The sequence below is a fragment of the Symphalangus syndactylus genome, chromosome 21 (genome assembly GCF_028878055.3).
Source record: "Symphalangus syndactylus isolate Jambi chromosome 21, NHGRI_mSymSyn1-v2.1_pri, whole genome shotgun sequence".
NCBI classification, from domain to species: domain Eukaryota; kingdom Metazoa; phylum Chordata; class Mammalia; order Primates; family Hylobatidae; genus Symphalangus; species Symphalangus syndactylus.
This window is the reverse complement of record NC_072443.2, coordinates 35442463-35465433: the sequence shown is the minus strand read 5'-3', so window position 1 is coordinate 35465433 and position 22971 is coordinate 35442463. Positions and strand designations below refer to the sequence as shown.

The 22971-nt window shown below is 38.9% G+C and overlaps 1 protein-coding gene across 3 annotated transcripts in view; it reads right to left on the bottom strand.

Annotated features, from left to right (window-relative positions):
- The window catches only part of CD96 (CD96 molecule), a 102460-nt gene that overhangs the window by 64634 nt on the left and 14855 nt on the right, over window positions 1-22971 (bottom strand). For 2 of the 3 annotated variants that reach the window (XM_055259469.2, XM_055259470.2), the window contains exons 3-5: window positions 18289-18413; window positions 6480-6687; window positions 31-86 (exon numbers count right to left, since the gene is read on the bottom strand). In XM_055259469.2, coding sequence (XP_055115444.2) covers window positions 31-86; window positions 6480-6687; window positions 18289-18413 — 389 coding nt within the window. Of the gene's footprint in view, window positions 1-30; window positions 87-6479; window positions 6688-8157; window positions 8206-18288; window positions 18414-22971 lie in introns of all 3 variants that reach the window. The other variant, XM_055259468.2, reaches the window with a different exon arrangement.

The following is a 22971-nucleotide window of genomic DNA, read 5'->3' as shown; positions in this document are numbered from 1 at the left end:
TAGATTTTCAAAGGCTTTTATGTGACTCACCTCTACCAAGACATCCGTGGAGTTATTTTCCATAATCATGGGGATTTCTGGTTTAGCTTAAAGGCAAATAAAACATAGTTAGTGGCACCAAATGTCATCCTACCTGGCCACTAGTGTGTGTATGTGTGTCTATGAGAATCTTCATTCATCAAATATTAGTATTTATTAATATTTATAAATTAATATTTATTAATATAATACTGCCAGGCCCACCATGTACCTGGCAGTATGCTAGATGCTTAGGAAACAAATGTGGACAAATAATATTCACTGTTCTTAAGAAATCTACAGTTTCATGGGAATACAGATAAACAAACTGGAAGTTATAATACACTGAGATAAGTACAATGATTAAGGACATGTAGGATTTGAAGACAGCTTTTAAATAAATTTTCTAACCTAACCTTGGAGGATAGGAGGAGGCTTTTGGAAGATATGATGTGGTTATCAGTGATGAGTCAAGTAAAACTGGGAATGTGGAAGACTGGTAGTGCAAGCAGAGGATGGGTGGTGGGGAGGGAGAGAAAAGAGCAATGTTCTACAAGTCCAAAGGCTTATGATATGGTTTGGCTGTGTCCTCACTCAAATCTCAACTTGAATTGTATCTCCCAGAATTCCCATGTGTTGTGGAAGAGACACGGCGAGAGGTAATTGAATCATGGGGGCTGGTCTTTCCCATGCTATTCTCGTGATAGTGAATAAGTTTCATGAGATCTGATGGGTCTATCAGGGGTTTCCGCCTTTGCTTCTCCTCATTTTTCTCTTCCCATTGCTGTGTAAGAAGTGCCTTTCACCACCCACCATGATTCTGAGGCCTCCCCAGCCATGTGGAACTGTAAGTCCAATTAAACTTCTTTTTCTTCTCAGTCTTGGGTATGTCTTTATCAGCAGTGTGAAAACACACTAATACAGTAAATTAGCACCAGTACAGTGGAGTGTTGCTGAAAAGTTACCCAAAAATGTGGATGCAACTTTGGAACTGGGTAACAGGCAGAGGATGAAACAGTTTGGAGGGCTCAGAAGAAGACAAGAAAATGTTGTAAAGTTTGGAACCTCCTAGTGATTTGTTGAATCACTTTGACAAAAATGCTGATGGTGATATGAACAATAAGATTGAGGCCAAAGTGGTCTCAGATAGAGATGAGGAACTTGTTGGGAACTGGAGCAAAGGTGACTCTTGTTATGTTTTAGCAAAGAGACTGGCAGCATTTTGCCTATGCCCTAGAGATTTGTGGAACTTTGAACTTATGAGAGATGATTTAGGGTGTCTGGCAGGAGAAATTTCTAAGCAGCAAAGCATTCAAGAGGTGTCTTGGGTGCTGTTAAAGGCATTCAGTTTTTTTTTTTAATTGTACTTTAAGTTTTAGGGTACATGTGCACAATGTGCAGGTTTGTTACATATGTATCCATGTGCCATGTTGGTGTGCTGCACCCATTAACTCATCATTTAGCATTAGATGTATCTCCTAATGCTATCCCTCCCCCCTCCCCCCACCCCACAACAGTCCCCGGAGTGTGATGTTCGCCTTCCTGTGTCCATGTGTTCTCACTGTTCAATTCCCACCTATGAGTGAGAACATGCAGATTCTCAGTAAACTATCACAAGTTCAAAAAACCAAACAGGCATTCAGTTTTATAAGGGAAGCAGAGCATAAAAGTTTGGAAAATTTGCAGCCTGACTATGCGATAGAAAAGAGAAACCCATTTTCTAGGGAGAAATTCAAGCTGGCTGCAGAAATTTGCATAAGTAGGAAGGAGCCTAATGTTAACCTCCAAGACCATGGGGAAAATGTCTCCAGGCCATGTCAGAGACCTTCACAGCAGCTCCTCCCATCACAGGCCCAGAGGCCCAGGAGGACAAAGTGGTTTCCTGGGCTGGGCCCAGGGTCCCCTCGCTGTGTGCAGCCTTGGGACTTGGTGCCCTGTGTAACAGCCATTCCAGCTATGGCTGAAAGGGGCCAACATGCAGCTTGGGCCGTTGCTTCAAAAAGTGTGGAAGCCCCAAGCCTTGGCAGCTTCCACATGGTGTTGAGCCTGTGGGTGCAGAGAAGTCAAGAATTGAAGTTTGGGAACCTCTGCCTAGATTTCAGAAGATTTATGGAAATGTCTGAATACCCAGCAAAAGTTTGCTGCAAGGGCAGGGCCCTCATGAAGAACCTCTGCTAGGGCAGCGCAGAAGGGAAATGTGGGGTTGGAGCCCCCACACAGAGTCCCTAATGGGGCACCAACTAGTGGAGCTGTGAGAAGAGGGTCACCATCCTCCAGACCTCAGAATGGTAGATCCACCAACAGATTGCACTGTGCTCCTGAAAAAGCTGCAGACACTCAACACTAGCCTGTGAAAGCAGCCAGGAGGGAGGCTGTACCCTCTAAAGCCACAGGGGCGGAACTGCCTAAGACCATGGGAACCTACCTCTTGCATCTGTGTGACCCAGATGCAAGACATAGAGTCAAAGGAGATCATTTTGGAACTTTAAGATTTAACTGCCCTGCTGGATTTTGGACTTGCATGGGGCCTGTAGCCCCTTTGTTTTGGCCAATTTCTCCCATTTAGAATGGGTGTATTTACCAAATGCTTGTACCCCCCATTATATCTAGAAAGTAACTAACTTGCTTTTGATTTTACAGGCTCATAGGCAGAAAGGACTTGCCTTGTCTCAGATGGGACTTTGGACTTGGACTTTTGGGTTAATGCTGAAATGGGTTGAGAATTTGGGGGACTGTTGGGAAGGCATGATTGATTTTGAAATGTGAGGACATGAGATTTGGGACAGGCCATGGGTGAAATTATATGGTTTGGCTGTGTCCCCACCCAAATCTCAACTTGAATTGTGTCTCCCAGAAGGGACCTGGTGGGAGGCAATTGAATCATGAGGGCTGGTCTTTACCATGCTATTCTCGTGATAGTGAATAAGTCTCATGAGATCTAATGGGTTTATCAGGCATTTCTGCTTTTGATTTTCCTCATTTTTCTGTTGCTGCTGCCACGTAAGAAGTGCCTTTCACCTCCCACCATGATTCTGAGGCCTCCCAGCCACTCGGAACTGTAAGTCCAACTGAATCTCTTTTTCTTCCCAGTTTTGGGTATGTCTTTATCAGCAGCATGAAAATGGACTAATGCAGCTTAGAAATAAAGTCTCATTATAAAGGTCCCTGAAGTGGAGCAGAGAAACATTTGATTCTTTTTTGGTTGCTTGGCATTGGGAAATATCAGGGAATATTTCAGGGATTTTGTTGTTTTACTAGATTTTAAGTGCCTCAGAGCCAGTATTTTATCAATTTCTTCATCTCCAGCACTTAACAGTGCCCAGCACAAACTAGACATTAAGTACATTATGTTGAACAGAAGTGGCTTCAAGTAAATTCTTGAGCATAGCAAACATAGCCTTCTATGACTCAGTGGAAAGAATGCTAAGCCTCCAGTCACAGATGCTATCAATGCCTGCTACAGCCACTTGCCATTTACCTTGGCATACTGAAGACCTCTTACTGGGATAACTCTTTGATGACTAGATGACTCTTTGCATAATGATTTATTGAGATTATGGGAGTACACTTAGTCCACAGGTAGTAAAAACTGGGAGTCCCAGAGAGTTAATAGTGATAACAGATGGAGACATGGTAGATGAATACCCCAGCTTTCTTGCCCTTCATGTGGGATAACTCTGATGTGTGTTCTATGCTGTCTCCCAGTGAGATAAGCTCTAAACCTATGGTGCTAACTGATATAATCTTGTACATTTTATTATCTTCCTTCCCTTCCCTGACTCACTTTCTCACTCCTTTTCTGATGTTTCCCAGGATGGTGTTTCAAATAAATTAACCCCAATCCTTATCTCGATGTTTTATTTCAGGGGAACCCAAAACCAAGATACAACCTGAAACACTAGTGGGTGGAGAGGTATCTCTTACCTCCTGTTAACAAATACCAGCAGAATAAAAGCCCCGAAGGAAAGAAAAACTACTAAAAATTGCAGAGGTGACAGGGTGAGACAGATTTTCTCTGAGGCTGAGGACAATCAGATTTGGAATTTAGGAGTGAACAGAACCCTGTGATGGGCAGGTGACTCCCTGCCAAGGAAAGGAAAACCGAAGGAGACCAGTGAAGGAGATGCAGGAAGTGGCAAAATTGCTGGAGTAGCCCCTCTTGTCCCTGGTCTGTTAGAGAATGAAGAGTTAAGTAATGAGCATTGTTTGGGAAGAAGAAATATGCTGGGTTTAGGGCATGTGGAATAGGTCTGATATATATTTGGGTATTGATTTCAAGGTTTTCATGGGTGTTTTGGGCAGACTTATTCTATATGAGTAATCACCAAGGGATGTAAAGTAGGTTCTTATAAGATATGTGGTCAGGGCCATAATACATACTTGGGTAATACCTCAAAATAGGTTAAGGACTGGATGTGACTCTACCCAAACACAACCCGCCCAGCCAATTTACTAAATGCAAAAGCTAGGAAGCAGGAAAAATCTAATTTTCTGAACAAGCAGGCAGAGTTTCATATTTTTAAGCATCCACCAAAAGGATTTCAAAGAAGAAACAAGAGAAATGTAGAGACAAAGAGCTGTAGAATCCAATAGGGTGATAAAAGTGAAATATAAAAGGGTGAAAAACATTTAAGATCAAGATAGAGGTATTTTAATGCAGCAAAGAGATACACGACACAGCTAAATGTTGACAAGGCAATTAGATCAAGTTATGGTGCAAAAAATCTTGATCAATAGGGGACACAGCTTGCCTAGATTAAAATTGATATTTCTTTCCACATTGAGGATGGCTGCCTTCATTGGTTTGCCAATAGACCAGATGAGGCAGTTTCATGTTTGCACTAAGACAGTCACACCCTGGTAAATAAACAAATGGTGATAACAGAAGAGATGAACAGCTTGTTTCCAACTCTTCACAGGACACTGTTTAGGCTCCGTAAGGAATCTGATCATCAGGGATGGTTATTGCCTAGCCCATCCCTGAGGAGAGATGAAGAGAAAGTGAAGAGGGAGGATGCAGAGGGAAGGGGAGGACAGAGGAGGGAAGGGGGATGCAATTTTGTAGTTTCTTCAAAATACTGAATTGTATGACTGCCAATAATAAGGCAATACAATTCCAAATAATTTATTTTTTTGCTTGCTCTGCCCTTTAGAGAATTGAGGAATAATCTAGCAGCCTGTGTCCATAGGTTTGTGAAGTTATTTTCTCTTTGTTTATCTCATTTTCAAAAATAATTGTCTATCCACCTCACTGCTTTTCTCTTTGCCTTCTTTAAAATTGATTTTCTAAAAAACACAGATCTTTGTCACAAAAAATGAAAAAACGTCCAAAGGCAGGGGCTTCTCTTATTAACGGTGTTTATTATTTAGTGATATTTCCTTGTACCACTGGGGAAAATAGAATTTTAACCTTTCCTCCTTAAATTGGCACCCTGCAGATACTCTGCATTTTGAATGAGGCCACAGTGGATTTCACAGCTCAGCTCCACACTCCTGAGAGTGCAGGTTCAGAAGGCCTTTCCTAAAGGCTCCTTTGCTGGAATGGCTGGACCTGGATGCTCTCACCCCAGCTGGGCCTTGGCAGGATAGCAGGGGAGAAGGAACTTCTGCAGTTTCCCTGGGGCTATATTTATCACCTTCCTTTTCTCACTGACCTTACTCCACCTGGCTCAAGCAAGCAACTAAGACAATTAAACAACTAAGCAATTAGACTTTGACAGTCACAATTAAAGAGATTTCCAGTATTCTGAGAAACATTAACATTGTAAATAAGATAGTGGTCACCAGGAAATTGATCTGTCTGTTATGGTTTCAATGCCCACTCCAAAATTCATATTGAAACTTAATCTCCAGTGTGGCAGTATTGAGAGCCGGGGCCTTTCAGAGGTGATTGAATCATGAAGTCTCTGCCCTTATGAATAAGATTAATCCATTCATGGATTAATGGGTTACTGGAGTCATGAGTTATAATGGGAGGGAAACTGGTGGCCTTATAAGAAGAGGAAGAGAGACCTGAGTTAGCACATTAGCAAACTCTGTCCCATCGCCATGTGATACCGTGTGCCACCTTGGGATTCTTCAGAGAGTCCCCATCAGCAAGAAGGCTCTCACCAGATGCGTCCCCTTGACCTTGGACTTAGCCTCCATAACTGTAAGTAATAAATTCCTTTTCTTTATAAATTACTCAGTTTCAGGTATTTCATTGCAAGCAACAGAAAACTGACCAATACAGAAAATTATTGCTTTCTGTATGATTTTATTCTGTTAATGGAATCATCATTCTTTATCATCCTACTCTCATCCCCATGCCCAACAAGAATGACAAGTATCCAGGGAAACAGACTCCAGCATTGTTACTGACATGTGGCTGCTCTGCAGCATAATAGAGTGCTTCCTCTTCAGGGAAGAGCAGGGCAGGAGATAGGAGGATGTCAGGGAGTCTGTAGAACAAAAGCCCTTACCAAAAACCTTGACTGTGGTGGAGCTCCTCAAGATTTTGTCAGGACCGACTCTAACGTGGCAAGAGAACTTCCGCCCATCATCGAAGATTTGGACTGGAGAGAGGTGGAGTCTGTAGTCTGTACCAAGCTTGACTCTATCTTTAAGTAATGTAGAATTGCTGATGAGGTGATTTTGGGAGATAAGTGTTTCCTGAGTTCCATTATTGTCCTGGTGAGAAAAATCGTTACCAGTTATTGAGTCCTCAACTGTGCCAGCTCTGAACTGGGCATTTGACAAGCATTGATTCATTTATTTTTTGTAGAGAGGAAGAATGAAGGATTGAAATTAAGAGACATTTAGCATATTACTAGAGAAAGTATGATACACTTGACTTTCAGTTAAAAACTATTGTTACCCTCTGCTAACAAATGGAAACTTTCTGTTCTTCTGACTAGATCTTCTCCTTCATAATTTTCTATGAACTGTATATCTGGAGCAGGATGTGGGGGCTGGAATGGGCCAGACTAATGGCAGATTTTAATTTTCATTTAAGAAGTTCTGACATCTTACTGCTAAGATGAGAAGACTATCAGTGTGAAGATTTCAAAAAATCTTCATTTAAACTGGATGATTACAGCTATCCCTAAATTCCTTTAGAAAATGACTCCTTTCAGCTCTTCCCTGAGCCTGGACTAGGATCAGGTAAAGTGGCATTCTCAAAGTCTTGCAAGTGAAATATTGACACCCAAAAGTGAGTACCTCCTTAAATTTTGTGCCGTGGGCAGCTCCTTGCCTCCTTTCACAGCCTTGTTCTGGTCCTAACCCTATTCCCTTTCTTCTGTGTTTGTGTTAGCTTCAAAGAGGATGCATAAAGACTAGGCTGAAAATGTTAATCTGAATTTTGGAGATCAGAGTATATTTGAGGTACTTGGTTCTTCCATCCCATATCCTTTCTTCAGTCTGTGATGAAAAGCCCTATTATTCTCTCTGTGCCTGGAATTTTTTTGGACAAACTCCCTGGGGGTCACAGTACTGGTTGATGTCAATAAAAGTGCTCACTAGGGGCCCAGTGAGGAGGAGATTCTTGACGGGCACAAGGGGAGAGGATGGGTTAGGTCTTCATACCCTGTTAGTATGACTCAACATTCTCAGTTGAGCTCTTTTAAAATACTCTGATGCACAAGCTTGTCTTCTAGAGATTCAAATTCAGTCTGTCTGGGATAAGGCCGTGGCTAGGACAATTGTTTTTAAGGTACTCAGGGGATCCAGGGCTGACATCTACTGGCCTAACTCTAAGCAACAGATGAATCCTTGTGCACAGTCATCAGGGGAAATGCAGGGAAGTAAAACGGAGGAGAAGGGTAAACAGGAATGCATTCAATGGGGGGAAATGTTACAAAATAATGATAAGATCTATGAAATGGAATCTCTAGTTTTAAAAATGAGACAGATCAGGCTACAAGAAATGGAAATCCCATTCAAGTATGGGCAGAAACAGAGGACGGACTAAGGCAGACTTCTTAAATAGTTTAAATAGATAATTCCAGAATATACTTAGTAGAAACTCTTATGTAAGACACAGTTCTTTAGCTGAATCTGGCTAGGATTTGTGTCAGTCTTACATACAGATGGTATCGTGTTATTGCCTGCAAATAATCACACTCTGCTGAATTCTTTTTCCTGAAGCAATTTACATACCTTTATACCCTTAGAAAGAAGGACCCAAAAATCTGTGCTGCTGTTTTCCTAAAGAAGAAGAGCAAAAGAAAAAGGGAGAAAGACTGTATTACAGAGACAGGATCCCCCAGAGGAGCTCTAAGTATTGGGTGTGGACAGGAGAAGAAAGTGGAGAGCATGTCACTCAGCACTGGTAAGTCTGGAGGTCAATGATTAAGAAGGCTGGCTGAGTATAGTACTAGCTACCTCCCCACCAGGTTCTGAGTAGTGTCTGAGACCCTGCTCTGCAGGGCCTAGGGTAGCTGGGAGTGTAGAAGTGGCCTGCCCTTAACTGTTTTCACTAAACAGCTTTTTCCAAGGGGAGAGGAAGGGGGAGAGATCTAGATTGGGTGAGGGGGATGGGGATGTCAGGGAGGCAAGTGTGTTGTGTTACTGTGTCAATAAACTGATTTAAAGTTAAAAAAAAAAAAAAAAAAAAAAGAAGGCAGGTACCCCCTGCAGATCTTTTGGCACAGGTATGTTTGGCAGCCTTTTGCTTTTTTTTGTGTCAGGATTTTAGAGTTGAAAATGCTCCTTGGTCATTTAGTGTATGACTGCCATTTGGAACAGTTCCATCAACTGTCACTTTGTTGTGGGAAAAAGAGCAGTTATATGCTGAAGTTGGAGACTGGTGAGAAAAAACGCTTTTTTCTTTATTATATAGCAGATTGTGACTAGGTGGTTTAGTTGATAGAGAAAAAATACAAAACCTTCCAACTTATCCAAAGGTTGCTTTTTTCCCCTGGGCAGTTGACTTTTGCAGAAAGAAGGGTTTGTTCCTTCATTGGGAGAGATGGGATTCAGTTGCAAATAATGCCCTGTAACCTACAAGATAAGGAGATCCTGAGACATTCTAGAGTCTTCGGTTATAAAGGGGGCAGTAGCAAGAACTTACATACGAGTGGCTGCCTTCACAGAGCAAATGGGAGGAGAGGTGAAAAAATTAGCATGGGCAAACAACGAAATGCCTAGGGCTGGGAGACGGAGAAATAATACTAATATTATGTTGTGACCACTATTAAAATTTCATATTCTTATTAGTCATAGTTTAAATTTATTTAGCACCTACTATATTCTAAGAATTCTGCAAAGTCCTTTCAAGTCTTATTTACTCCTTAAAATTATGTAGAATAAATTGCGGTTAAAAATTTGATCAAAGATCACACAAAGTAAGAGGTATTTAAGTCACAGCATCAAAAAGCAAGGTGGCCCAGGACCGGGGACAAAAAAGTCTCAGAAACAATTCGTACTAATAAGAACCAAACTATAAAATAATAATAAATAAAAAACCTTTCCGAAGTATCTACAGTGAGAAATTTAATAGAAATTTTAGAAAGCTAGAACCTTTCCTGTGAGTTGTAGATTACGGGGGTGAGGGCAATTTGCTGATTGAAATGGGCCTTTGTATGACATATTGACCCACTTTTGGTGATAGGTGTTTAGAGCACACCTCAACTCCTACTTGATAATAATGCTCTTAGCTAACCCAGTCTTCAGGAAACAGACTGATAGAGGAAAGAACCTGCATGTGACAGCCTTATTTCTACCAGCTTTTTCTTTTCCTGTTATTCAAAGAAAAAAACTGTCCACTTTAAAAAATATTAATAAGTATTTCTAAAACTTTATGGATTCACACCTTGGTAGACTCCCACATTTTAATGGCAAATATAGATTTAATGAGCTAACATATATGATATACTTACTCTAGTCCTGACACTTAATCGATGTTCAATAATACAAGCTTATTATTATCTAGTCCAGCCTATGATCAACACGCTATCTCATGAGTGTTCACTATGTGCCTGGCTAAACTGAAGAATTACGGAGATTCATTGCTATGGTTTGAATGTTTTTGTTCCTTCCAAAACTCATATTGAAACTTAATCCCCAGTAGCACAGTGTTGGGAGGTGAAGCCTAATGGGAGATCCAAAGGGCTCTGCCCTCATAAATAGATTAATGCCACTATACAAAGTGCTTGTAGTAGTGAGTTCTCTCTCTTCTGCTCTTCTGCCATGTGAGGACACAGTTTTTTTGTCCTCTCTGGAGAACACAGCATTCAAGGTGCCATCTTGGAAGCACAGAGACCAGGCTCTAACCTGCTGGCACCTTGATTTTGGATTTCCCAGCCTCCAGAACTTGAGAGAATACATTTCTGTTTATAAATTTCTCAGTTTCAGATATTCTGTTGCATGTAGCAGCACAAAATAAATTAAGACAGTTATAAAGCCATGAATAGCTCATTCTGCTCTCTTGCCAATGTCAACCCATAAGGGTTGGCCCTTGTGGGACACAATGGCCATGAAGCCCAGGAACAACAAGTTGATTGGAAAATACTGTTCCTTAAACAATATAAATGTAGCAAGGTCTCAAAAACACAAGCAACAGTCTGCCTTTATTTACAAATTTGATATTTTATTCATCATGGATTTTCCCTAACTTCTGATTTTTAAAAATATTGTATTAAAATATTTATCTTGATTACTAATTTTTTTGTGCTCTCTTAAATTTTACTCCCAAGGCCCAGCTCTTAGGTTGCATAGCTAGTAAGTAGTGGAGATCCAGGTCTTGAAAACAGCAATTTCCCTCCAAAAGTCACGCTGTTAATGACTTTGCTATATACAGTCTCACGAAAGTAGTAGAAGAAACAGTCTTTGCCTTTCTTACTTATAATCTACTTAAGGGCTGGGTTTGGTGGCTCATGCCTGTAATTCCAGCACTTTGGGAGGCCAAGGCTGGTGGATTTCTTGATCCCAGGAGTTCAAGATCAGCCTGGGAAACATGGTGAAACCCTGTCTTTACTAAAAATACCAAAAAAAAAAAAAAAAAAAAATTAGCCGGGTATGGTGGCACATGTCTGTGGTCCCAGTTCCTCGGGAGGCTGAAGGGGGAGGATCACCTGAGCCTGGGGAGGTCAAGGATGCAGTGAGCCAAGATTATGTCACTGCACTCCAGCCTAGGCAACAAAGTGAGACACTGCTTCAAAAAAAAATCTAAAAAAATTAGATTTTTAAATATAATTTTTAAAAAGATTTTTGCACTAAAAAAATCTACTTAAGGAGAAGAACAAACACACACACACAAACAAATATGAAAATCAGGAGCCACAGAAAAGAAACAAATGCATAATTAAATTATGTGTAGGAGCTTGATAAAATAATTAGCATGATAATGGCTGAAAGGGATCATATTGAATCATAAAACTGCTGTTATATGTCCCTTAAATACTTGACACATCCTAAAATAAGTCATTGAGGCTTTGTTTTTGAACTAGAATCAAAATTTTCAATTTGGAAGAGGAATCTTTGTAGTACAGGTTGAGCATCCTTTGTCTGAAATGCTTGGTATCAGAAATGTTTCAGGCTTCAGATTGTTTTGGATTTTGGACTATTTACATTATGCCAGTTGAACATCTTAAATCTGAAAATCTGAAATCTGAAATGATCCATTGAACATTTCTTTTGAGCATCATGTGTGCGCTAAAAAAGTTTCAGATTTTGGAGCATTTTGAATTTCAGGTTTTCAGACTTGGGATGTTCAACCTCCTTGGTTTAGTGATAATATTTCATCTTTGAGCTATCCTGAGCTCCTTGAAACCAGCTCCATGTCAGAGCTGGCTGCACTGACCATAGCACATGGCGGGTGCTGAGTGTGCAGAGCTCATTTGATAACTGCTGTTAACGGTATTGATTGTACTCCTTTTTTCTCCAAACTGTTTCCTATCTTCACATTTCCTCAATTTATTCTCCATCCAGTCAGTGCTGTCAAAGCAAGCTGCTTGCAAAGCTCTCCACGTCCATTTTCTAGAGCACCAGAACAATATATTTCTAACCATTGTTGTTGCTTATCAACACTTTGTAGTTTGGCTAGCACTTCATTTTTTTATTAAAGACAATTAGAATCAGCCGCCATCAAGTAAGAGGTTACAGTTTTGTTTTCTGAATAGTGAGGCATCCATAAGCATAACAAACATTGTCTATAGTACCATTTACCTTTTAACATAAATAGCACAAATATTAAATAAGAGCATGTTGAAGATATATTTATAGATAAAAATTTTAAGATAGATGAGCATCTATAGTTATGTGCTTTTGTCACTAATATTGAATTGTTTGAATTGGAAATATTCTTGTCCTTCTCTTCATGATTTTAACGAGAAAAATCATGAATTTCTATATTTTCACTGACTTTGGGAACAAATATTCCCTCTTACGCATTTTCCCGTCTGCACTACCAATTTGTATTTAAAGGTCCCAGAGTCTTGGTGTAGTATATGTCTGTCTTTTGCTAGCCAACTATTTAATTATCCGGCTCAAATATAACCTTTTCTAAAAAGCTTTCCCAGGTCCATCTAGTCAGAATTGAACTATTTTCCCCATGCTGCCATTTTTAACATTTTTATTAAAGGTGTACGTCATGGTAGGAAATATGTCCAATATAGTTTTGTACCCCTGCAGGACTTAGTGCTCAAAACAGATTCACATATGTTTATTGGACTGAACTGAAATTTATGCTGTGGGAAATAAGGACGACAATTTGCTATGAAAACAGAATATTAGAGTATATTTAGAAGCTTCCAGAATAAGCTTGCAGAATTTCCCTGATGACTATATGCTTATGTCCCAATGCATAAAATGGGAAAAATATCACTTATCTTTCAGCTTCCAGCTGCATCCCATCTAAATACACATATTCTAGGATTTCTTATATATTACTCCTCCATTCACATAGATTATTAGTTTCCATTAAAGAGTTAACCCTTTGTGTTTACTTAGTTACCCCTCATGCTGGATGAATGTTAGATACACCGTCCATTTGCACCTGATGCCCGTCTACCTCAGTGTATTCCCAGTCCTGCAATGTAACTTCCCAAAATGCAGAGTCTGTCCCATTAACACACGTAACACAGCCTTAGCATGAGATCAGGCACATGTAGCATAAGAGTTTATTTTTTGAGACAGAATCCCAATAATAACCTTTCCTATGAGGGTCATAATTGAATTAATTAGCTTTTATAAAATTCCACATGTAGGAAGACATCACTTCTGTTTTTCACTGACTTAGATAATTTTAGTTTGTAAATTGTTTCCAGGGTTTCATGAGTCACTTGGGGCAGAAGGCCTTTGAAGCTTCCCAGAGTTCAGTATAGGAAGTTTCTGCTCTCCTGAGCTCACCTTCACCATTTCTATGTTGTAATCTCCTTCCAAAGAGATTATATAATGTTTGTAAGAACAATAGGCTTATCATTCTGATTATTATTGTTAGTTTAAGAAGAGATTAAAGACCAAAAATATGGATTGGCTGGAATATTTGTGTCCTTTGCAGACATGTAACAATTATGATACTAAGAGTTGTAGTTTATTCCCTAATATAAGTGTTGCCAGTGGCACCAGTTTGTTTTTTGACCTTACCGCACAAAAGAATTTGAGAGCAAGTTCAAAGTGAAAGGAGGTAAGAGAGCTTACTGCAAAGCAAAAGTACACTCACAGCTGATCACAGCGGGCTACTCAAAGGTGAGATGATGCTGACTGACACTAGGGAAACTCTCTTTAGGAGAGTCTCATATGATTATTCATGAAGGGGTGGGAAGGTGTGTTGCTATTAAGCATGTTCTGGGTGGTCCTCAGATGTGCATGTGCTATTGTTGTGCATGCTGGTAGATACATGGCATGTCTCATTAACATCTTAAATCTCTACTCATGGGTGTGTTTTTTACTATTATAATGAGCATAGATCAGCCCAAAGACACTAATCATGGGTTTCTGTACTTGCATGAATGCGGGGATTTTTCCTTTCTGTTCCTTTACCTCCTCGCTGTAGGATGTTCTAACCATGAGCCCAGGGTGTGGTTTGTGCACTGTCAGGCAGTTTGTTCCCTCCATTTATTTAGGAAGTTTGTTCTCATTTAAGGGAGACTATAACCACCCTATGTAATCTACTTTATAAGGACATTAGATGGTTTAATAGACTGGCTGAATCCTACAGCCATCAATAGTGTGGGTCATAGATGTAAATGAGAGGAGCAAATAGATTTTGACATTTTGAAAGGAAATGTACCATAGGATTTTAATCAGCACATTTGCCAACACCATGTTCCCTTTGAAGAAAGGTTTCTTTAGAAAGATTCTTCAAGTTGTTGGTATCATGGTGCTTTCTTTAAAGTGGCAGCATGGCTTGAGGTTCTAGTGGATGTTTAAGATTCACCCTCTCACTGTGTGACCTTACATGCACTCTCTGGCATTCATTTACTCTAAATGTCCTGGCAGAATCCAAAGGTGATGTCTATATGGCCTTCTTAGTTTCTTTAAAGGAAGCTACTTGATAAACGGTGACTCATCAGTTGTCAAGTCTTTGATACTTAATGAGCCGCCACTCATTAAACAATCAAACAGCAAGAATTTAGTGATCATTAATTTAATATGAGAACAATGAATAAGACTGTGGGGAAAGGGGACAAATGGAAACAAATTAATTCAAGTATTTATTAAGTATTTATGAGTACCTATGCTCTAGACTCTATACTAGATGCTAGAGATTTTTGAAATGAGCAATAAAAAAAACCAAAAAAAAAACTCTTACTCCAGGCAAGAAAAGGGGGCAGGGGAAAGGGGGACTCAGGTAGAGGGAACAGCATGTGCCGTAACCCTGGAGTCAGAGGGATGCCCGGGTCTTAGTCTCCACTTGACCTACCTCCCACCCCACAGCCTGGAGGGACCTCCGGCCTACAAGCCACCAACCCCAAAAGCGAAGCTGGAGGAGCAGGAGATGCCCTCCCAGCTCTTCACTCTGGGGGCCTCAGAGCACAGCCCACTCAAGACCCCCTACTTTGACACTGGCACCTCATGCACTGAGCAGGAAATGCCTCGATACCATAAGCTTCCCACCTTGGAAGAGCGGTCAGGACCTTGCACCCTGGAGCCACAAGCCTAGGGTCCCCCATCCCAGTGCCTCCAGGGCCACCTGCTGTGGAAGACGTTTCCCTGGATCTAGAGGATGAGGAGGGGGAGGAGGAGGAAGAGTATCTGGACAAGATCAACCCCACCTATGATGCTCTGTCCTACAGCAGCCCCTCTGATTCCTACTGGGGCAAAGGCTTTGTCATGCCCCGGGCCATGTACGTGTGAGCTGCCATGCGCCTGGTGTCTCACATCCCACCTGTTGATCCCTTAGCTTTCTTGCCAAGGATCTAGTGCCCCCTGACCTCTGGTCAGGCCACTGTCAGTTAACACACATGCATCCCATTTGTGATTTCTACCTTGGTGGCTCCACTATGACCCCTAACCCATGAGCCCAGAGAAATTCACCATGATAATGGAATCCTGGCAACCTTATCTCATGAGGCCGGAGGTGGGGAAGGTCCTTCTGCACAACCTTTGATCCCAAGGACTCCTCTCCCAGACTGTGACCTTAGACCATACCTCTCACCCCCCAATGCCTCAACTCCCCCAAAATCACAAAGAAGACCCTAGACCTATAATTTGTCTTCAGGTAGTAAATTCCTAATAGGTCTGCTGGAATGGGCGCTAAGGGCTCCCGGCTGCTCAGACCTGAGCCCTCCAGGCAGCAGGGTCCCACTTACCCCCTCCCCACCCTGTTCCCCAAAGGTGGGAAAGAGGGGATTCCCAAGCCCAAGGCAGGGTTTTCCCAGCACCGTCCTGTAAGCAGAAGTCTCAGGGTCCAGACCCTTTCCTGAGCCCCCACCCCCACCCCAATTCCTGCCTACCGAGCAAGCGACCCCAGCCTAGGGTCAGACAGGGTGAGCCTCATACAGACTGTGCCTTGACGGCTCCAGCCTTGGGAGAAGAATTTACTGTTAACCTGGAAGACTACTGAATCATTTTACCCTTGCCCAGTGGAATAGGACCTAAACGTCCCCCTTCGGAGGAAAGTGGGTCATCTGCATTGGGGGTAGCGATTGATACTGCTTTGTAAACTACATTTCCTACAAAATATGAATTTATACTTTGAAAAAAAAAAGAAATGAGAGATACAAATTTTTGTCCAGGAGAAGCTCAGAGTCACATAAAAGACACATACTGAAGGCTTTACATTTGCTTAGAAAAACAGATTACATACCCATGAGACAAGATAAGAACACTACAGTAAAAATATCTACAGTAAGGCTTTATTAAACTAGTTGCCATTGTTAATGAATTTGTGATAACTGGGATAGGAACTTTCTGCTCTGTTGGTGGAAAATATTGAAGCAAGGTATGCATTTCATTACTAAAAGGTTTAGTATAGTACATTTCTGTCCTCCTGAAATTATCTCACTTCTTAACCTTTTTCTCAGAACTATGTTGCATCATGTTTGTTAAGAACAATGGACTTATACTCATCCTAATGATAGGCATACTGTCCAGGAAGCCTTACTTTTTGGAAAGCAAATCCTATAAAAGGGCAAACGAGTTTTGTGACAGACGACAAAGAGACACTGTAGGTTTTACAACCATTTGGGAAAGTTATTTTAAAATATAATTCTTTTTATTATTTACTATCTGAAAAATACCTACTGAAAAATTATCAGTAGGTTGTATTTAAAGTTCTTCGTACAAGTCAATTATTTTGAGTTTGGCACAAACCCAAGGAAATGTTTTTATATATAGGGTCTAGTTTCCAAGACTGTCCACAAAAATCTAGGCAGCTTGTAATGTGAATAATCAACCATCTGAATCACAGTAGTTTCCAAATTGTTCCAGCTGTTACATTCATGAGGATCTGTGAGTTTTATAAGAATTTTTGAATCCTCTGTTTTCATTTTGACAAAAATATAAAAATTAACATACAGTAATCATATTCTGTATCATCTAAATGAATGCCCTATTACGTGATTCTTGAAATCATGTTTATGGTCACCTCTATAATTGTGTTTGTCTCTTTGTTGTCATTTGTTTTTAACAGTTTTAGGGGTTTACTATATACACTGGTTAGTAGCTGGCTGCCGTTTGGTTGACTAACATTAAAGTTATAATGACACAATTCTTTCATATTTATTATTACCCTCATGTTGATTTTGTTTACCTGTTATGAGAAAAAGCTCAGAAAATTTTAGTTTTTAAGATTAAATTTAGATTTTAAAAATAAACTGATGCATTAGGCAGAATAATGTAGACTAATGATAAAATAACAAAGGCAGACAAAGTAGATAAATGATGCAGTTATGTTAAGGGATAGGCCAAATTAAATCATAAATCCAATTAGATGAAGATCTGTATAGATGAATTCTGCAGTATTTCAAGGAGAGAAAAGTAGTGGGAGAATTTAGTCATCACAGGACATGTTAAGCATGTTAAGCAACTTAATAGTTGGCCCACCATAACTGCCAAAGTGAATATTCAGTGAAATTTTTTAAATTTATAATTAGGGCTATATTTTACAGTGTCTTAGCAAAATAATAGACCAGTACTTATTCTTACTCTACACATCAAAATAATAGACCAGTATTTATTTTTGCTCTACACATAATTTTTAAAATAGGAAAATTTTTCATAAAAATCCATGTTTCTGGCTTTTTTAGTTTGTTGTTTGATTTTTGTTTTTTAATGAGAAGGCCTGGCAACTATAGGCCTGCAGCCCCCTGCGGCATTAATAGAGCTGGGCAGTGACGGTTTCTTATACAAGGCCTGCTTGTCTCATTTACATTTGCTGCTTATATTTCACAAGCATTAGAGTCTGTGCTTCCCGATCTAAGCCAATGTTGGATATTTCCCAAGGTGTAGTAATAAGGGTTTTTGGAGAAAGGAGTCTGTAGCTCTGCATATGTTGTTTGTGAAACAAGTATCTGTGAGTAGGGGCTTCTGCTGAATATGGCTCCTTTCTAGGGCACTATCACACTTTGCTCTTTCTGTAATCATGGTTTGGTATATAAATAGAAATAAAAATCAATCTTTAGAAGCAAATTTATAAATTAATTCACTGCATTCATAGACTCAGAGGCTTGCCTGTGAGAAGGAATCTGAGTGACCTCTCCTTCCTTCCCTATCCCTCCTCCCACCACTGGCATAATGCCTGCCTGCTATTTGTATGCTTCCTTCCCTATTATTACTGCTTATTCATTTTACTTCATCAATGTTTAAAAACCATTGCGGTTATTCACTGAAAAGGGCAACACTTACCACCGACCATGCATAGGTGAACTCAGATGAAATTTCTGAGGAGCTATTTTGAAAGCATGGTATTTCCAGAGTCTGATTTATCTCTATTTCTATTGTATGGTTGCTTTTCCATTCATCTGGTGTAACTGTAACAAAACATAAGGTAGAAAATATATGAATCTCTGATTGGTTTGTAAAGTGCTTTTTATCAAAGAGACAAAAACAGTTTTAGTATAGGGATTCATCTGTCCTCAGGGTACACCTATGAAGCAGAGAGGCAAACTCCCACGATAGCCCTCATTGTATAAGTGGCTAAACGGAGTCACTGAGGAGCACAGAATTGTTGCTAAATACTGAAAAATTACAAGGAAATGACCCAAACAGAATCAAACTCATCATTTGGCATGTTCTTCTGCTTTGGCCCCAAATTGGTGCTTTAATCTTCAGGTTCCATTTCCTTGATCAGATAGAATACAAAACTTCATAACCTAGCCTTAACTGTCTTTTTGTTTTGTTGGACTTTAGTTTTTAGAGTAGCTTTAGGTTCACAGCAAAATTGAGCAGAAAGTACAAAATTCCCAGTGTATCTACTACCTCTACCCACCCACAACCTCCCCCACTGTGGACATCCTGTTCCACAGTAGTACATTTGTTACAATGAACAAACCCACCCTGGCACTTCATTATCACCCAAAGTTCATAGTTTACATTAGGGTTGACTCTTAATTTTGCACATTCTATGGGTTTGGACAAATGTATAATGACATGTATCCACCGTTATAGTATCATACATAATAGTTTTCCTGCCCTAAAAATCTGATCTTTTTACAGTCTTCATATCTAACAGTCTTCTCAGAGCTTATAAACATTCCTCCCACAAAGGAATGACACAAAAATATATAAGGAAACTTTGAGGAAGCAGTGTTAATTATTTTAATTTTTAAGGTAATAGAAGATAAATATCCATTTTGTAGTCTCTCCTATTGGGAAAGTTTTATATACATACATATAAATTTGTGACTAAACTATAACATCAAAAGAAGTTTATAAATAAAGGCAACTCTACCGTCCAAATATCCTAAAAATCTTATATTCTTTTTTCTATATTCAAATCTTGTTTGCATACATGCATGTTTTCTCATAGTCTGCAATCCTGTTTACCAATGAATGTTATATATGTCATTACTTTAAAATGTTTTGTGTGATTCTTGAACTACTGGTGATTTCAATTTGTGGAGGCTTCATGTCATTTTATCTTATATACTAATCATCATTCATTTAGTCATTTCCAATTATTGAATCGTTATGCTCTTTCAGTTTGGATTTTTTACTTTATTTTAAACCATTACATGCTATATAGCAAGGATCATCCTTATGCTAATAGCTTTCTTCTGACCATTCAGCTACTTAAGATAAATTCTCAGAAGTATAATTAATGGATCATTGAGTATGAACATTCTTATTGGTACTAACGTTGTGTGTATATATATATGTTATAAAACAGTATAACTGTTATACAGTATTAGTCCATCAAAATAAAAAGGCAAAGGCTAGGTTATGAAGTTTTATAGTCCATCTGATCAAGAAAATGGAAACTGAAGATTAAAGCACCAATTTAGGGCTAAAAATTTTATGTATAAATACACATATAAATATATGCTATATAACAGTATACATTTTTTAATGGCGTATTTCTCAGTTTATAAATTTTATATCTAGCCTTTAGATCTTTGTTGTATTTTAATCTCAATCTCTTATCTCTTATCAATATCATCTATCTTCTTTACTGATAACTCTTTCTTCCTCCTTTTCCTAATTAAAACCAGATCTTCCCATTAGGGTACATCTTCCCCACAGCACTTCCAAATAGTGGTTATATATTTTCTTGCACTCTAATTCCTCAAGCTCTGGAGGTGGGATCAGTGCTTTCTTTGCTCTCCACTGCTGTTTCCAAATAGTACTCCAAGCCCATAATTGAAAAAAAGAGCCCTATCCCATAAGGGTAAAAAAAATCACTTAGTTATCACAGCACTTCCAAATGGAGTTGTTTGTATACCACCTCTACTGTCATAATTTTTTGCCATATTGGCATATGACCATTACTACTATTTAATTTTATTCTTAAATTATTGTAATTGTTTTACTTATATATATTTCTTTAAAATATACTGAATATCTCTAAAGTCAATGCAATCCAAATATGTTAGTTATATTTTAATGAACATCAGTCAAATACATAAGTATTACATTTTTGTAAATTTTGTCCAGAATCTGGGAAGCTGGCAATATAAGTGGCATTACTTTTTGAATATACCTGAAACCCTCTATAAAAACAGAGGATAAATAGGATAACAAAACTAAAAATACATAGATCATATCTACAAGAACACTAAATAACAACACATCCCTCTTAATTGGTGGGGAAAAATCTACTAAACCACTGTGTTATCAGCAACTGTGCAGAAAGAAACAGAGGAAGATCAACTGGGCTTCTGATGGATCTTAGAACTGGAGAACCCATACCACCTCCCTCTGCCTAGTAACAGGTAATCACTGGAAAGACAGGTAGATTAATCCAAGAATAGTAGCTGAAATGGAGAAGAGAGTTTGCAGACACCAAATCACCAGTGTCTTCAAGAAAAATAAGAAAAAGGTTATCAGTGCTGGAGCAGAAAGGACTTCTCAGGACACATGCCATGGGGAGAAAAAACTGCTGGACATAGAATCCAATAAAACAGGACAGGTCCAATAAGAGAAATCAAAGAGGCAACTTAAGTAAAAGTGAGGGATAGAAGCAAAGGAAATACACTCAGAAAGTACAATGGTAAATTACTTATCTTGAAAATAACAGAAGAGGCGGCTTTAGGGATACTGAACACTCTAGAAAAGCTAGCCTGGCCCACTCCTCTGTGATAAGAATGCATTTAACTTAAGCACGAGTAATAGAAAGGGAATGAGATAGAATAACCTACAAAGACACCAGAAGCAAAAAGAGAATAGAGAACAAAATAACATTCCTACAACAATGACAGCATATTATCAAGACATGACAACAAAGTAAATAAAAATCATAGCCAAATTATTCAAATTGAGCTAAAAGAAATAAAATGATGTAAATTGTGCACAATTTTGGAAAGTTCCCAATGAGTCCAGTGGAAGAAAAAAGCTTACAAAACATAGGTAATGAAATTCAAGAAAAGGTTAGAAATAATAAATTTTTAAAAATCACTCCATAAATTAAGACAAAATTAGAATAAAACCAGAAACACAAAAGCTAATTCATTAAAGTTCATTTTCAAAATAGAATGAGGGAAATTTTGAAATAAATAAAGCAATATGTAATTATAAAAAAAGAAAAAAGCTGATAAAAGAGATTCAAAGGAAATGATATGCAAAGAAGATAAAAATTTATGTACAATAAAAGAAGTTAAAGAAAAAAGATGAAAGCAATGGAACAGAACAAATATTAAAAACTATAATTCAAGAAAAATATAATAAAATTTAAAATGACTAGAAACTGCACATTAAACGATTATACTGCAAAATAGGAAAATAGACCCAGAATGGACAACTTTAAGCAGTTCATATAAAAGTATCGAGCAAAGTCAAACATGGAGAAAGAAAATCTGATTGTTATTAGCTTTTTGACAGCAGTCCTCTGCCAGAAAACAATAGAGTAACATAGTTAATATACTCAGGGAAAGAAAATGTGAGCCAAAGATTTTACATTCTTTTTTAATAAAGTCTTTTTTAATAAAGACTACAGAAAAATGTTAGAGTTACGCAAGAACTCACAGAATATTGCTGCTATGACCATTTCCTGAGGATTCTCCAATAGAATACATTTCAGACTGGAGATGCATTTACATAAAGGTTAGTGATAAATGTTGATTATTTACCTTTAGCACTAAGAATATATAATTGTTATAACAAAGGGAATAGTGATGAATATATGTTTTTAAATAAAGATACAATAGAAACATCAAAATATGGGGTGTAGGAATGAGAGACTTCTGGTTATGGGGACATGAGGAGGTCAGTAAAATCAGACAAGTACAAAACCGGGGAAATGTATTTAAAAAAACAACAACAATTTTAGGGCCGTGGAAATTGACTAAAGGTAGTCATTAAATTGCAAAGCATTTCTTATTGAAAAATCACTAGAGCTTTAGTAAAAACAGCAGGAGACTTCAATCTTTTTGCCTCAGCTCCATCCTTTCCCTTCTCCAACCTGGTCATTAAGAAACGTAGTTTTAGCCATATGGAGCTGGTTGCAAAAACCAGCAGCTTTTTTTCCACAATGGGCAGACTTAAATTAGGTCTAGGGATAGAAACCTTTCACCTTTTCCCATAACAGGGGCAAACTTGGTAGGTGCCAAAAACCTGAAGCTTGGTTAGTTTGAGTTTGTATTCCCATTTGGAGTGAGTGGCTGCTATGATTTGAATGCTTCTCCCCTCTGAAATGCATGTTGAAATTTGGTTGCCACTGTGGCAGTATTAGAAGGTGGAACCTTGGGGAGGTGATAGGGCAGAGCTCTCATGAGTAGCATTAATGCCATTATAAAAGGGCGAGTTGATTCCCCTTTTGTCTCTTGCCCTTCTGCCTTCCACCATGTGAGGACATGGCATTTCTCCCCTCCAGAGGATTTAGCAAGAAGGCCCTCCCCAGATGTCAATGGCTTGATCTTGGACATTCTCAACCTC